This window comes from Ovis canadensis, chromosome 10, assembly GCF_042477335.2.
Source record: "Ovis canadensis isolate MfBH-ARS-UI-01 breed Bighorn chromosome 10, ARS-UI_OviCan_v2, whole genome shotgun sequence".
NCBI lineage: Eukaryota > Metazoa > Chordata > Mammalia > Artiodactyla > Bovidae > Ovis > Ovis canadensis.
Genome location: NC_091254.1, coordinates 47,853,099 through 47,869,981, shown reverse-complemented (window position 1 = coordinate 47,869,981; position 16,883 = coordinate 47,853,099). Strand labels below are relative to the sequence as shown.

The window sequence follows — 16,883 nt, the reverse complement described above, 5'->3', positions numbered from 1 at the left end:
TGATTTGAAAGTCAGTTTGGTTTAAATTCAAGTTTCTTAGTAGATCTGTTTGTACTTTAGTAGTTTTAGCTCTGTGTTTTCAAATCAGTATGTGTAGATAGCACTGTATGTTGTAAATGAGCTAAATAGCTTGCGAAAATTTCACTCATAGTAAAAGTTATTTTTTGGTGAAAGGAGACAGTGAGATTCTCCCCCCACCATACACACACACCCTGTGCTGTTTCATGTTGAAGATTCTTCAACAAACTGGCCAGACTTCTGCCTACCCATTTTGAAAGATCTTTGAAACTGACCTGATTTTTCTCCTTACTACACATCTGAATTTTCTTAAGCTTTTGGAACTTTTTTTTTTTCTGTTGTAAATGTTATATAAACTCTTTGGTTGGACCCTTGAATGAAATGTTATGACATTTAAGGGGAAAAAATCCTATAAGCATTAATCAATGGAAGCTATTTGTTGCTTTTTCATTCAACCTCGTCCTGCTTTCATCCTGACATACACCATCCTGGAGGCAGTGGCCGCTTGTTTAATTGTTTAGCACAGAACGTGGTTTGATCTCTTTCTTGTGCTTTCAGTCCTGGTAAATTAATCAAAAGAAGTTACTGCACTGCTGGGCATTAGCATGGGTTTAGATGTTTCTGCCTCAGAGCCTGTTCATCAACTAAAATGCTTTTAAGCCCCAAAAGGAGAGTAAACAGTATGGCTGTGACCGCTTTGAGGTGACCCATGACCTGTGACCTGCTTGCATTTGTGAAGGGGTCTGTTTGTATTAGCAGTTATTTCTGGTTTGGGTTATAGCGTTTTCAAAATGTCTTTTCTGTTCTTTCTCTTTGAATGTTTTTAGTATCTGCAGAGAGCCAGCCCACCATCATTCCCACATGTACATACCATGGGGTTTTCCGTAGACCTACTGCATAGCACAGGGAACTTTCTTCCATGTCTTGTAACAACATATAATGCAAAAGAATCTGAAAAAAGAATATATACATATGTATAACTGAATCACTTCACTGTATACTTGAAACTAATACAGTATTGTAAATTATTACACTTCAATTTTTATAAGGGCTTCCCTTGTGTCTCAGCTGGTAAAGAATCTGCCTGCAATGTGGGAGACCTGGGTTCGATTCTTGGGTTGGGAAGATCCCCTGGAGAAGGGAAAGGCTACCCACTCCAGTATTCTGGCCTGGAGAATTCCATGGACTGTATAGTCCATGGGGGTCGCAAAGAGTCAGACACGACTTTCACGTTTAAAAGACATAGAGGTCAGAATACAGGAACCCAGTTTGGTTCTATGCCAAGATTTTTAGGAAGTTTGAGAGCTAACATAGGAAATCAGTGTTTGTCCTTGAGAGACGATGAAGTTATAACACCATTCTAGAGAGAAGTTATCAGAATAGTTTTTAGTAACATCCAGTTGTGGGTCCTTAGCATTGTTTTTCCTTCCAGTGGATAAAAGTTGACACTTCTATTATAGTTGGCACATTTTGTGCTAAGCATTGTACCAGGCACTGAGAATACAAAAGAAAATCATCTTTAATTTTTACTTTTTGGCCGCACTGCACAACATGTGGGATCTTAGTTCCCCAACCGGGGATTGAACCCTGCCCCCTGCTGTGGAAGCTCGGACTTTTAACCACTGGACCACCAGGGATGTCCTCCTAAGGAAAGTCATCTTTGCCTTTAGGAACTAGACAACAGAAACATAAATGATCACTTCAGGATGATGGGGTGAGGGCTCTGATTGAGATATTTATCAGGGGACCACAGGAGAGTAGTGGAGGGTGGCTGGGCTAGTCGGGTGGGTGGGCCAGATAGGGAAAGTCACTGGGGCAGACCTCTCTCAAAGAGGAGGTGACCTTGGAACTTTTCAGAATGGACAGAAGTGACCTGAGGGGAAACAGGAAACTGCGGGTTCGGGTCGGGCGCATTGGTCAGGAGAAGAAGCAGGCACAGGAACGTGAGTGGGCGGGTGGGGGGTATAGATGGCGTGTAGTTCTGGGCACCAGAGTTCTCAGAGGGAGGCAGTGTCTGGAGGGAACAGCCTTGATTCAGGGGATGGTCAGGAAACCTCTTACTTCAAAAACAGGAATTTATTGTAATTTAATATCATGGTCTGCACTCAGAGAAAGAAAGGAGAGATTCTGTGTTTGAAATATTAATTTGCAAGTCAAATGCAGAAGAGAGTCAAAAGAGAAAATTAAACTAGGTATACCCAGGAAAACACAGTTAGAGATATAAAACACCATAGTCTCCTGAGAGTCCTTGACTCCTGAATATTTTTAAGTTTTGTTGAGCTATCATTGATAGACCAAAGCTGCACACAGGTAGTGTGTACAGTCTGAACTTGGACATATGCAAATGACCGTGAAACCATCACCACCATCAGGGTACCAGACACACCCATCATGAGCAAAGCTGATCAGGGATCCTCTTGAGTGGTGAGCTGCTGGCCGTGGGCTCATTCCTGGTAGGGAGAGGCAGGGTGTTTAGGAAAGGGTCCGCTGGGCATAGTACTCCCACGAGCAGAGCAAGGCTGCAGGGTAGACAAACCTGTGATGCTTGCTCAGAAAATTTAATTTAACCTTAATTTCATTGGTTCAATCTAAAGGCATTATTAACTGTCATAAATGCAAACTGATCATTGTAAATTATTTTTTAGCATGGTCTGCCTCAAGTAGTAATGTATTTTTCTCCATTTACTTGGATATGTTTAGAGTCACTTTTTTTCCTCCTGTGTCACAGACAGAAGAGGTATGTACTGATTTGTACAGGTATTTGACAAAGCCATCTCTGTGCTTTTTCCTGATTGCTGCATTCATGCTTCATTTTGAATTGAAACTTCAGAGGTTGCAGCATATATGAATTGCATTTTCAAAAGGAGATTTGTAAGAATTAAACTATATTTAATGAGTAAACTTTTGAGATTTCTGCTGTATTGTTTCAAATGTAATAAACTTTACTTCTCTAAAAATGAAAAAAAAATAATAAATGGAAAAAACATTAAAACAGGAAGTTTTGATCATTACGGAGAAAAAATCAGGTAACTATAATAGTGTCTCCTTAGTTTCTGTTCAGTGTTATCTAAAATCTACTTAAAAAAATATTACTTGTGTGTAGAGATATCCTACTTGTATCTACAAAATGTCTATTTTGAAAGAATTTTAGAGGGGGAAAAATAGAATCCTTTGGGGATTATGTTGATAATTCAGCAAAGTGTATAGTAGCAAGATACCCATTTTTAAAGCCTGCTGCTGCTGCTAAGTCACTTCAGTTGTGTCCGGCTCTGTGCGACCCCATAGACAGCAGCCCATCAGGCTCCACCATCCCTGGGATTCTACAGGCAAGAACACTGGAGTGGGTTGCCATTGCCTTCTCCATTTTAAAGCCTAAGAATGTGTTATTCTGTTGGGCCCAAATCTAAAAGTTAAATGAGTTTTATAACTGCATCCTGCTGCAGCTGCTAAGTTGCTTCAGTCGTGTCCAACTCTATGCGACCCCTTAGACGGCAGCCCACCAGTCGCCTAGTCGTGTCCTACTGTTAGCGACCCCATGGACTGCAGCCTACCAGGCTCCTCCCTCCATGGGATTTTCCAGGCAAGAGTACTGGAGTGGGGTGCCATGACCTTCCTAGTGGATTAGAAAACTGAGAGGCTCTGGGGCACTGACTGCACAGTCTGTGAACTCAGTCAGCCATGCTGTCTTCAGGGGACAATTGCATGTCTTCCTGGTGAAACTGAGCTTTCATTGTGGATCTGATTTGTTGTTGTTCAGTTGCTAAGTCATGTCTGACTCTTTGCAACCCCGTGGACTACATATAGCATGCTAGCGTTCCCTGTCCTTCACTATCTCCCAGAGTTTGCTCAAACTCATGTCCATTGAGTCGGTGATGCCATCCAACCATCTCATCCTCTGTGTCCCCTTCTCCTCCTGCCCTCAATCTTTGCCAGCATCAGAGTCTTTTCCAGTGAGTCGGCTCTTCACATCAGATGGCCAGAGTATTGGAGCTTCAGCTTCAGCATCAGTCCTTCCAATGAGTATTCAGGGTTGCTTTCCTTTAGGATTAACTGGTTTGATCTCCTTGCTGTCCAAGGGACTCTCAAGTTGATGGGTTTTCTGATTCTCCTGGAACCTTCTCTGTGGTTATTTGAAGATAACTAAGTTAACCTCCTACACTCTTGGTTTATTTCAAATTCAATCTCATCCAAGAGTAGTGAGCAAGCCTGAGATTATATGTAAAAAATCGTGCCCGTCATGTGGGTTGCCATTTCCTTTCCTGGAGAATCTTCCTGACCCAGGGATCAAACCTGAGTTCCCTGTATCTCCTGCATTGTAGGCAGATTCTTTACCTGCTGAGCCACTGGGGAAGCCTGAATACCCTGTGGTGTAGTGTAACTCAGGTGGCTGCGATCTGGGCCAAAGGTGGTCATTAAAGGAGTAAGAGGAGTGTGGAATAAGTGAGGCTTTTGATGATTGTTCATCAGCTTTTGTTTTTAAGAAAAACACCCAACACAGTGAACAGTGCTCTCACCATGCTGACACCTTGACGTATCTGCTATCCGTTTACTTTCTCAGCAGAAGTTCCTGGAGTTGAGTTGCCTGTTCAGAAGTGATACCTGGTTACATCACCCCATTTGTAGTAGTTTAAGGGGCTGCACATGTACCCATACATCATCACTGTGTATTTTTAGTCTATTTAGTTTTTGCCAAATTCTGTTCAAAACACTCCCTCCATGTGAAGACTTCTGGGCTATTTGGCCACCGTGTCTGGCCGTCCTTTCAGGATGAGCTCAGAGAAGGGTTCCTTTTATATGATTGTCTCCTAACATCTCTTTACTTACCACCCTCTGCTGTGTCCTTGGCTGAACTGTGATGTGCTGGTCACTTTCGTTGTCCTCCCAACTGAGGTGACAAATAAGCAGCTCTTATCTCTCGTGCTGGAGTGTGGCATCCTGGGGGCAGGGGTGGGGTCTGGATTACCGTGGGGGTCTTTGGCCCTCCCATGGGACTCTTCCCCAGGGTGGGACTGCAGCTCCTGTGCTGAGAGAAGGCACAGACCAGGTGGGTGCCACCTTGGAACCACAGATCAGAGACATGCTGGCAGGACAATCACAGCACGTGTCAGATCACTGGGTGAGTAAAACACACAGGTGAAGCTGGGAGGTGGCATCACAGATAGCCCGGGTGATGCGCATGGGAGCCCATGAGCTGGGTGATTCTTCTGGGTGTGGTCCTGCAGCTGCCTACCCCCTCTCGACCACCTCCCCTCACCACACACAGACACATATAAAACCCTCTCCAGCTCCTTAAGCCAACAGCTCAGAGCTGAATCCTTTGAGTGTTGGCAGAATGTTCTAGGTGTGTGTGTGTGGTAGGCTGCTTCCTCTTCTCTTGATGAGCACAATACTGCCTTCCTCACAGACCAGGGTGACATGCAGCTGTAGGTGTGGAGACTCTCGTTCTGGTGGGATAGGTCCATCCACAAGCATCGTGAGAGTGGACCACGTACCCAGGAGTGTGGTGACCACTGGTGTTATGTTGGGAAACACCAAGTGTGGTGCTGCCTTGGGAAGATGGCAGCAGGAATGCCAGCCTCAGTGTGGAAGGACGGGGTCTGCATGCCTGCGATGTCACTTCCCAGCTTCTCTCAGGGACGAGATGTCTGAGAACTGGCAGCCCCACCAGGGACCCGTGATGATGCTTTGGAGTGAAGGGTCTCCCTGCCTGTGAAGGGTGTCCTTTTCCCCTGGGCATGGTGAGTGAGTGTGCAGGAAAAGAGGTACCACACCTGCATCAAAACAACCTCCTCAAATTTAGGACGAGTTTATTTCCTTGATTAACGTGCATCTGGAAGAAATAGAAAATGGCTATTTCCGATTACCATTAATATGTACGGAGCCAACATTCGTGTATATTTTTCTCTCCTTCATTCACTCAAGGACTTGGAAAGAAACCACTTCCCTTGCATTTAGCACCATGTCTGTGTGCTTTATGGACTTCCCAGGTGGTGCTATGGGAAAGAACCCACCTGCCAAAGCACAAGACATAAGAGACGCGGGTTAGATCCCTGGGTTGGGAAGATGCCCTGGAGGAGGAGATGGCAACCCACTTCAGTATTCTTACCTGGGAAATTCCACGGACAGAGGAACCTGACGAGATTTAGTCCGTGGGGTCGCAAAGAGTCAGACACGACAGTGCACACACACACACACACACACATACACACACACACAGTGTGATTTATTCCAAGAGCTGCTGGGTGCCCTGCAGATCCATCTGATTCAGTGGGGATTGATGGCCCACCGTATCACTGCAGCACCTCAGCAGCTGGGGGGATGTCTCTATCCGTCCAACTTAATTGCCAGATGCATTTATATTGGTCAACCAGTTGGCTGCAGTCTGTGTAGCTGGATTGTTAACATATATATTCTTTTGTTCAACTAATGACCTAAACTTTATAGCATATGGATAAAAAGTGTCCCCAAATGTAGAAAGGAAACTGACAGAGCATGTCAGTGTCTCATTAAACTAACTGGCCCTGGCCTCTGGGGATATCTGTGAGCAAGTCAGACAGAGTGGGCTTATCCCCATGCTGATGGCCCAGATCCATCAAGTGGTTATCTCGCCAGGAAGCAGCAGCCTTCTGTTTGCTTCTTAGGGAAACTCCAACTTTTAAACATTTCAAACAGAAAAAAAAAAACAAAACCCCTCTGTGATTTGTGTGTGTGTGTGTGTGTGTGTGTGTGTGTGTGTGTGGTGGCGGGGAGGAGGGTGGTGGAGGAGGTGCTGCTTTTGCAAATATGACTTAATAGGCTGCAGCTAGCTTCTTGGAAGCCAAACCATCTTTTCAGTAATGTTGAAAAGCCTTTCCCTTTGACTGAAAATTCCTTTGATTTTAGAAGAACTCTGCGTAGAGTTTTGTGGCTCCATCGAGCCCCATGAGAGGGAGCACCTAGTGGGGAATTGTCTGATGACACAGAGGCATACATCATTTTAGCTCTTAGAATTGTATCAGAGACGAAGAACACATTCACATTCTAATTTAATGTCTTTCTGTGACTTTAATCATCATCTCAGAAATGAAGTGCTTTTTAGATTCTGTTGTCTTTTACTATGAAAGTGAAAGCGTTAGTTGCTCAATCATGTCCTACTCTCTGTGACCCCACAGACTATATCCTGTCAGGCTCCTCTGTCCATGGGATTCTCCAGGCAAGAATACTGAAATGGGTAGCCATTCCCTTCTCCAGGGTACCTTCCTGGACCAGGGATTGAACTGGGGTATCCTGCATTGCAGACTGATTCTTTACTGTCTGAGGCACCAGGCACCAGCAGATTGTATCCGATATAAGAGAAGAATCACAGATTTTATTAGAATCATAGGGTAATTGAGAATGGTCATCTACTGGAGGGGTAGTTTTGTTTCTGACTTGTTCACTGATATTATCTTACGTAGCCAGCCATTACGTAAAAATTACGTAGACATTATTTTATACGTTTCCATCCATTTTCTTTGGAAAGCATAAAACTGGGTCTATAAACTTTCACTTGTATTAATTGCACCCCAGCTGGGTTATGGTTTGCTGTTTTGTTTTGATTTTGGAGCTGAGAGCAAGGAGGATGATGTGGCGTCTGAATGAAGCGAACCAGGCTTCCGTGTTTGAGGTCACTTGGGGAGGAGGTTGTGCTTGTGACGGCTGCACATACATTAGTGGTGTTTGTCACTGAATCTAGGGAAAAATGGGCACTGTTTTAGGGCATGAGGATGGAGTGGGCTCATTGTACAGTGGTGATGGTTCAGAAAAAGCTGGTATTATTTCACCTCCATCTTCAGATGCAGGCCTTCTGCTCAGCTCCCCACTTCCTCTGGGACAGAGCTGCTGGGAAGGGGTGCTGACAGTGACAAGGCCGCCCATTCCTCATTTGCTCTTTGCTCCATGCATATCCATCCACACAGCACACAGCAGAGGGGCTTCCATCACTTCTACAGCCTTGATCACGAGGGTAAATGAGCTGAAGCCCTTGTGTGCCAAGCACATCGTTGGGTGTGTGGAGAATTGAAAAAGGGGTGACATTGTCTTCACTCTGAAAGACCTGAAATCTTGCTTGTGTAGGTATGAATAGTAGTGTAAATGATTATATTATTTAATGGGTTGGTAGAGAAAGAAACCGTATATTAAATTATGCATGGAGACGTCTGACACAGGGCTTTAGGGGAAGGGCTAATAAGTTCAATAAACCATCAGCAGTAAGAATAGAAGAGTTTTCTTTGAGCCAAAGTGAGGACTACAGCCCGGAAGCCTGATTCCCAGATGACTCTGAGAAACTGCTCCGGAGAAGCAGGGTTCTCAGCACAGTTTTATATCTTGTCAGAACAAAGAGCATTCAACAAGCCAGGGATACATTTCTTCAAGGGTTCAAATCACAGACCAGCCTGACGTCCACGGAGAATCAGCATGACCTTGGCACCTGGGAGGGAGACTTACCATCAAAGGAGGACCAGCACTGGCGTCCCAGGAAGGGAGGCGTTTAATCTTTATTTTGAATGCGGACAATTCTTCACTTCTGGTCAGTGCGTGCTTTTCTTTGATAATTAAAGCAGATGTACAGTGTATGTTTGGTAGGCCACAAACAGGCTGTTCTAGTTAGCATCCAATTCGAGTCAACTCATTCAAGTGAACTCAGAATGACTTCCCCAGACCTCAATATGTGAACATTTATTTTTTTATTTTGAAAAACAGGCTGGTAGAGATTTAATGTTATATACCATGTAGTTCCCCTCTTAAGCGTGTACAGTTCAGTGGGTTTTCATACATTCGCAAGTATGCAGCCATCAGCCCAGTCAACTGTAGAACGTTTTCATCACCTCAGAAAGAAACCCCTTTAGCTGTCACCCCACTAACCCACCAAAGTACCAGCAGGAAACTGAGAACCAGAGGGCAAAGTAGCTTTGTTGGAGTTTTGTTACATTGCTTGAAAAACAGATAACGACACAGAAGGTATCATACTTCAGTCTATCTGTAGTTCGGTAGGTCCCCTACACACGAACCTTCACGTTGCAGACTTTCAAAGATGCAAATGTGCGTTCCATAAACATCAGGCATGAGCGACATTGCACCGGGCCCTTCATCTCCAGTTGCTGACGACCCTTCAGCTCTACCATCTCCCACGCCCTCTCCCCGCTCCAGTTAGTAACTCTTCTTGTCTGGTCTCTTGATGCCAGGCCCTGTGTGCCAGCTGTTGTACTGGACTACTGTACTTTTCAAAGTACTGTACTATAAGATGCAAGTGTTTTCTTTTATGTACTGTTTGTGTGAAAAGTATGATAAACCTATTACAGTACAGGACTATATAGCCAATTGTCACTTGGGTACCTAGGCTATCTGCTGAATTTAGAACAAATTGGACTTAACAAATACGCTCTCGGTATAGAGCTCATTGTATGTAAGGGATATATTTACCTATTCAGTTTAGTTAGACACTCTGGGGATGAGTGTGCATGTGTAAGTGAACTGAAGAGTTTGGGTGTTCACTGTGACACTGATCTAGTCTCATGCTCCCGACACATCCTCTTGGTTGGGGCCCACTTTGGTCCCATGTTTGGCTGCAAGGTGGGTAGAATCATAAGGTTGCATCAAGGCTCTTGTGGGCTGAGAACTTAGACCCATCTTCGTGGAGCTGGGAGCCCCTCTGTGGGAACAGCCTCCCAACACACACATCTCAAGTGTCTCAGCTGGAACTTCCTTCTCCCCTTCTCTCTCCCCCTGACCCCAGTCTGGTACCAGCCCTAGCCCTGCAGTCAGGTGTCTGGTGAGTTCTCTCTTGGTCCTCGTTACAAGCTCAGCATCAAGGCGCTCTGTCCTGAGGCAGCGTGGTCCTGCCAGACAAGGTGGGCCTGGCAGGTGCTGGCGGCACCGACCCACTACCAGCCTGTAAACGGCAGGCTTGATTCTTTGGCAGTGGCACAAGAGGTTGCGAGAGGTGGTAACCCGATACATGTGGTTGTTGGTGAATTCATTTCCTCTGAAAGTACCAGGTGGAATCAAAGGTTGTGATTTGGGCTTCTCTGAACAGGCAAACGAATCCTCTTAATCTTGCACTTTCTTTAATCAAACTGCAAGATGAACAATATTCACTTAGCATGCCAAGTGTGTCCTTGAACATGAAATGAAAACTGTTCATTATAATTAAGAAGGAGGAAATGGGGAACTGTATTTGAAGTCCCAAAGAATCATTTAAAAAAATAGATGATTCGGCAAATGTTCATTTACTACCTGTTGTGTCTGGTGCTGTAAAGCAGGTCCCAAACACTGGCTAGCTCAGAGCCCAGCTGTGGAGACAGAAGTGCATAGCTGACTGCATTTCAGATGAGGCTTTATCTGATGAAGCACTATGACGATGGCCTCGATCAGCTTGAAGAACGAGTTACAGATACAGCTTTGCAGTAGACTTGGCTGACTGCTGTCATCGTTCATTTCCTCTGGGGGTGCACATGCCTTAAGGCCCACGTCCTCTTTACACAAACCCCCGTGGGTGTTCACTATACCAGGTGTGCCCACCAGCCCAGGACCTCCTGCCCCACGTGCTTGATGGCTGGCCATATCTCTCCTGATGGCAGGCCGTAAAGTCCTCTGTCCAGGACTTTAGCAGGTGTCCAGAGCCATCAAGAATCATTTTCATGCTCTGTTTGGGGAGTGGTAGAATGCTATTTTTTTTTTTCCAGTAGCCTTTATTTTTAGAAGTTTTAGTCTCACAGGAAATGAAGGAAAGGTCCGGATATCCCCCTGTCCCCCTGCCCCACACATGCATGGCTTCCCCACTACCAACATCTATCGCCCACCAGCCACAGCTGACGGTAGGATTCACTCTTAGTTTTGTACGTCCTATGGGTTTGGATGAATGTATCTCCTGGTTTACACACGTTTACTTGTATGGTCATGAAAAGGGAAGCATATTATTTCCTGCTATTGAGACCAAGAATTAGTGGTTTTTATTAAATATACATTGCACTGCATGCGTGCTCAGTCATGTCTGACACTTTGCAACCCCATGGACTGTAACCCACTAGGCTCCTCTGTCCATGGATTTTCCAGGCAAGAAGACTGAAATGGGTGGCCATTTCCTTCTCCAGTTTATTAAATATAAGCTTTAGCTTTGAGACAGGTCTGTGTTATTTAAAAGAAAAACCTTTGTTTAGTTCACTTCTATTCTCACCCAACAAATCCCACTCTCAAATCTTTTTTAAAAAGGGCAGGAGAAAGAGACATTGATTTGTGCACTAACCCCCTAGGCATGGGAACCTGTCCTGGCTACCAGTATCCCTGGGCCTCTCAGCACTCTTGGCTGTTTGGATTAGGACTGGGGTGAAGGTCAGTGGTGAAATGGCTGCCTTCTTTTTGCAGAGTATGAGCAGTTACAGCTTGCCCTGCTTGTTGATCATTAACCAGGTGGGGGCCTTTGTTCCAGGCACAGGTGATGGGCAGGTGTGATTAAGGTCATTCTCTTAAGCACCATGGTCGTCATTCATTTTCAGCCTTGCAGCATCTCATGATGCCTGGTCCTGATGGAGCCGTCAGCTTGCTCTGAGACATCAAAACTCAAGCCCTTCTCGGCTTTCCTCCCGACTGTATTTCCTATACCCACCTGCCCTGGATCTGAGGCCAGGCATGCTGTTTTGAAATAGTAGTGAAATTTACAGTGGGGAGTAGTTAATGTATGTTAGCTTCAAGGAAGCAGACACTCCTGAGAGGGTCTTGGGGGCCTTAATAAAGCATTTTAAGGAAGCAGAGTATCGAATTTATGCTTTTTGTGCTAAAAACATTAAGGTATTTAAATGTGTTATTCTAATCCCTCTTGCAGCCTGGGAACAGGAGGATCCTATATCTTTTATTTGAATCCCAGCTTTCTTCAACTGCGCCTAGTATAGGAAGAAACACGCTAACCAGTCGACTTCAGTGAATATAAAACTCAGTGTCATTCACAACATACAACCTAGTAAAGTTTTTATAAATTGCAGTTGCCCAGATCTTAATCGATTTGACACCATTTGGTGTCAGTGTTGGATTTTCAGAAGCCAGCCTCCTGTCTGAGCACCTCTTAAGTTGCTCTGTGATAAAATTGTCATGGACACAAGTGCAGATGATAAATCCTGAACCCACAAGCTGGATATCCTGATTTCAAAGGGAGCCCTTTCTCAGTTGCAGCGTAAGCTGATCTTCAGCCGGGGTGTCCTCCCTTTACCAAGAGCACTTCTGAAAGCCTGAGTTGCCCAGGCAGCATTTACAGCCCTGGTGCAGGATCAGGTTATAATGGTTTTGTTCTCTTAATAAAGAAGATCAGGTTCCCTCTGACTCATGCTGTGGGATGCCTGGTCTTTCCCCTCGGAGGCTGGGGAGCAAGATGGGCCATTAGGGAGCAGGTAGTCACTGAGGTCAGTGATAAATATTAATAGATGGCCTCATCTCCACATTAGGTGATAGTATCCTTCCTTTTAAAATTCCTGTTTATTGAGGAAACTTTCAGTATTTGTAATCAAGATGCGGAGGTCATATAAAGATGACCTCAGAGGACCAGAAAATCTGGTCTTGAAAATTTTCATCCTTAAACCTTGGGTAATGCATCCCAGTGAAAGTGCCCGGGCGAGTTTGTTTTTCAAGGTCCAACACTAAACGTAGGAGAATCTGTATTTTGTGCTCTGTGTGTGTGTGTGTGTGTGTGTGTGTGTGTGTGTATACAGCTCTAAGATAGTCAGGGACCCCTCCAGATTTTATATGATTATTAAATATTAAATATCAAATGAGGTGAGTGAACCTTTTAAACAATAAGGATATTATCAGTAGAAAAGGTTGATGTATTGTTATAGCAGTCAGTTTATATAAATAGTATTTTTAAAAAGCCTCTCAAGTTCTTTTTTTGCTTCTGTCCTCCCTTCCTGCTTTTGCCCCCTCCCTCCCCTTCCTCCCTCTTTTCCTCCTTTTTGGTAGAGTCTGAAGATGAGCTCAACTTCAGCTTCTGAGAGTTGAGTTGTACCTGAAGCGTCTTTTCTGGAGTGTGGAATCATTTTTACTTACCATTTATGGAAAATGAATACTTAGACCATGTTGAAAATCATCTTTGTACCTGTAGGATGCTGCAGAAATGTTACACTTTCTGCAGTTTGAATTTAATATATGCCCACATATATGTGTTAAGTTCCTAAAGTGACTGTAGAATTGTCCCAGCAGGTTATAAAGCGAGATGACAGGGCTCCTGCCTGCTTCCCCCCACCCCCCGCATACCCAGATTTGTCATATTGTGCCCAAAGCACACACTCAACCTCCGCTGACGTCAGAGGGAGACCACCTTATGGCTGAAACTGGCAAAATACAGGAAGTGTTATCAAAATGTGTGCATTTCAACCGTACCAAAATAAGTAACGGTGCTAGCACACCTGGGTTCTTGGCTTCATTTCTTAGCAAACCCAGTGGCATGTTGGCCTGTGTGTCATAGCGTTGGCTGGACAGCATCAGGGCTCATCATTAATTCATGCAGCTGTTTGTCACCAATAATGAGATTCCGTGTTTCATTCAGTCAGCAAGTTTAGTGCCTACTCTCCTAGCCCCTGCGTTGATCGTTCTTAGTGCAAAGGCACTGAAGTGTTGGAGGTTTCAATAGCGTGTGATTTCAGACTGAAATCCTTGTGCAGAGAGCAAACACCCGGCGAAGTGCTTAAACAGACCTTGTTTGGAGGACTTGCATCACCCGACATCCCGAGACTGTTTGTAGAGACTCGGTGAGCCAGTGTCTGCTCCACCCTCTTAAGTGCTTGTTTAAGATGATACTCAGGGCCTCACCATCGGCTTATCATAGTCAAAGCACAGTGATGGAGAGAGGCCTGGGGTTGGGGGGAGGGTGAGTGGGAAGAGACCAAGCTCACGTGCTAGCCCCAGGAGAGCCCTGCGAGAGGCCTAAGAGTGCTGGCAGCTATACGTCACTAGGAGCTGTCACAAAAAGCCTGTAGTAAGTCTATAATGTTTCCAGGAATGTTGGTAGGAAACAGAATCAAGACCTTTGGCTTGTTTAGTCAGGAAGCTTGTAAACAGCGTCCATTCCTGGACCACAGGCAGTGGGGGGAGGGGGTGCTTTTGTCTACTTCTGAGGGTGTCAAGTTTAGATCTTACAGAGGCGTCTGGTCATTTTTTGAATGCTTTCATTCACCATGTTTCTAGGTCTGTTACTTATACAGAAATTAACGTATTTTTGTGTAGGTTGAAGAGTATTTTTCCCCCTGTTATTCATAGTATGGTTGCTGCTGCTGCTGCTGCTGCTAAGTCGCTTCAGTTGTGTCCGACTCCGTGCAACCCCATAGACGGCAGCCCACCAGGCTCCCCCGTCCCTGGGATTCTCCAGGCAAGAATACTGGAGTGGGTTGCCGTTTCCTTCTCCAATGCATGAAAGTGGAAAGTGAAAATTGAAAGTGAAGTCGCTCAGTCATGTCTGACTCTTAGTGACCCCATGGACTGCAGCCTACCAGGCTTCTCCATCCATGGGATTTTCCAGGCAAGAATACTGGAGTGGGGTGCCATTGCCTTCTCCCATAGTATGGTTAGAGATGTAATTAATCTTAGAACCGTGATTGTGGTAGTTAGTCCCCATGAATTGAAAGTCCACTGTATGAATCGTTGGATTAGCAGTGAGGGGTGAGGGCCAGGCAGGATGAGGAAGGAAAGGTGAAAGAGACAAACACACCCTGCAGAAAGGATGTGCTCAGTCACACTGAATATATATCAATAAGGGTTCATAGAAGTAAATGCAATTTAGGGACTAGCACTTAAAGTGCTGGTGTCCCCCCTTGGGGTCTCTCATCCTTCCTGCTCTTTTATGAGGTCAGAGAAGGAATAGTAACTTCAGTCCTATGGCATTTCGTAGAAAACCTCCCCTTTTATATTACCAGTCAGATGTGGTTTTGAAATTTTTTAGCTTCTATTTTATACTGGAGTGTAATTTACAATGTTGTGTTAGTTCCGAGTGTGCAATACAGAGTCAAACATGACTGACACAACTTAGCACACACGCACCATATACTAGTCATTTTGAAAAGTAAAAGTGAAAGTGTTAGTCGCTCAGTCGTGTCCACTCTTTGTGACCCCATGGACTGTAGCCCACCAGGCTCCTCTGTCCATGGAATTCTCTAGGCAAGAATACTGGAGTGGGTAACCATTCCCTTCTCCAGGGGATCTTCCCAACCCAGCGATCAAACCCGGGTCTCCTGCATTCCACGCAGATTCTTTACCATCTGAGCCACCATGTTTTATTATCTGGTTTTATACTCTGAACAAACACTTCATCATAACTGATGGTGCTGTGTTTTAGACCCCATAGATTTATACTGCTCTTTCCCCCAGGTGGGCTATGGAAAAGAGCCCACTGTCTTTGACTTTCCGTGGAAATAGCCCCTCTCAGGTACCGGTTGCACACCATCTCCTTTGGGGCAGGGCTTCTACAAGTTCGGTCTCTGTGGACCTTCTGTCCTGGGATTGCCCGTCTTCAGCCCTTCTGCCTTGGCTGCCCTTCAAACGCTGCCTCCATCTCCAGGGTGGAGATGGAGACCTCTTTCTTCTTTCCTTTCACACTAGTCCTCTTTTCTGCACTTCTCAAGCCCTGCCAATTTTTCATTCCCTTTTCTGAAAGCAGGTTTTGTAGAAAATTCCCTTGCCCTCCCTAAGTTACATGTTATGGACGGCAAAGCAAAATGAATCTGTGCTAGTTTTCTGATTTATTGGGAAGACCTATCCCAAGACCTTTGTGAGCATCTCGGCTGCCTTTATCATCTGGGAGGGCAGGCATGCCCCAGAGGAGTTTGCACGTATGGCTTCCACCCGGCAGTGTCATTACTGAGAGGCTGTGTTTTGAGTTAGCTTGAGTTGTGTATTTCATTTGTGAAGCTGGCACATACTTGAAAGCCACAAGCTACTGTTTTCTGAAAGCTTCTTTGCACATGAGCCTAAAACCGTCTGTATTGGATTTGGAAATTATTCAGTAGCAGCCCTTTTAATGCAGCGAAATGTAGATTACAGCTGTTTCCTCTGGAAGGACCCGTAGAGTCCTAACTCATCTCTCTCCTCCTCTAGGGTGTCTCCTCTGCAGAAGTCGGAGATAGTGGATGTGGTGAAGAAGCGGGTGAAAGCCATCACCCTGGCCATCGGGGATGGTGCCAATGATGTAGGCATGATCCAGACGGCCCACGTGGGTGTAGGCATCAGTGGGAACGAGGGCATGCAGGCAACCAACAACTCGGATTACGCCATTGCTCAGGTGAGCCACATGGTTGACCAGCTGTCATATGTAGTTGACAGAGTCCACTGGGCATGAAGGCCAGCTGGCACTTGACCTTCAGTCCAATCCTTCAGCTGCCCCTTTGGAGGTGACATAGAGGAGAACCCACTGGTGTAGCTGGGTTTCTCTCTCAGCTTCATCTTGTATAGTTACGAGGCCCTGTCCTGTGGTTTGGGTTTCTTTTTCAGCTGTGGGAAGGGCCAGGCTTTCTGTCATCCAGCTGAGAGGTCATTTCCAACAGGTGGATCTCTGATTTTATGATAATAATCTCTTCCCCTAAACCCTGCAACTGCTGCGTGTTCTCTTCCAGCATCCTCTGTGCCCAAGGATGGCTGTGCTTGTAGTACCTGTTCTCTGTATCCCCCTCCTGGCATCTCCTCTCTTTCAGAAGATGCTGGAACCCTCTCTCTCACGTGGCATGTAAGGTCGGGGGAATCAGTGATTGACAGACACCACCCTCTTGGCTGTGCCATGAGGGGCACAGGCCACTGCTGTCAGGTGAGCTGTCAGGAGCAGGAACCCCAGGCTTGGGCAGCAGTTCCCCCCACCCCTCACCGTGGTCAGCAGCACA

At 45.5% G+C, this 16,883-nt stretch overlaps 1 protein-coding gene across 2 annotated transcripts in view; it reads left to right on the top strand.

The window, feature by feature from the left end:
- LOC138446887 (phospholipid-transporting ATPase IB) overlaps positions 1–16,883 on the top strand; it is a 480,129-nt gene that overhangs the window by 250,982 nt on the left and 212,264 nt on the right. For both annotated transcript variants that reach the window (XM_069602276.1, XM_069602277.1), the window contains exon 26: positions 16,108–16,291. In XM_069602276.1, coding sequence (XP_069458377.1) covers positions 16,108–16,291 — 184 coding nt within the window. The remainder of the gene's footprint in view (positions 1–16,107; positions 16,292–16,883) is intronic.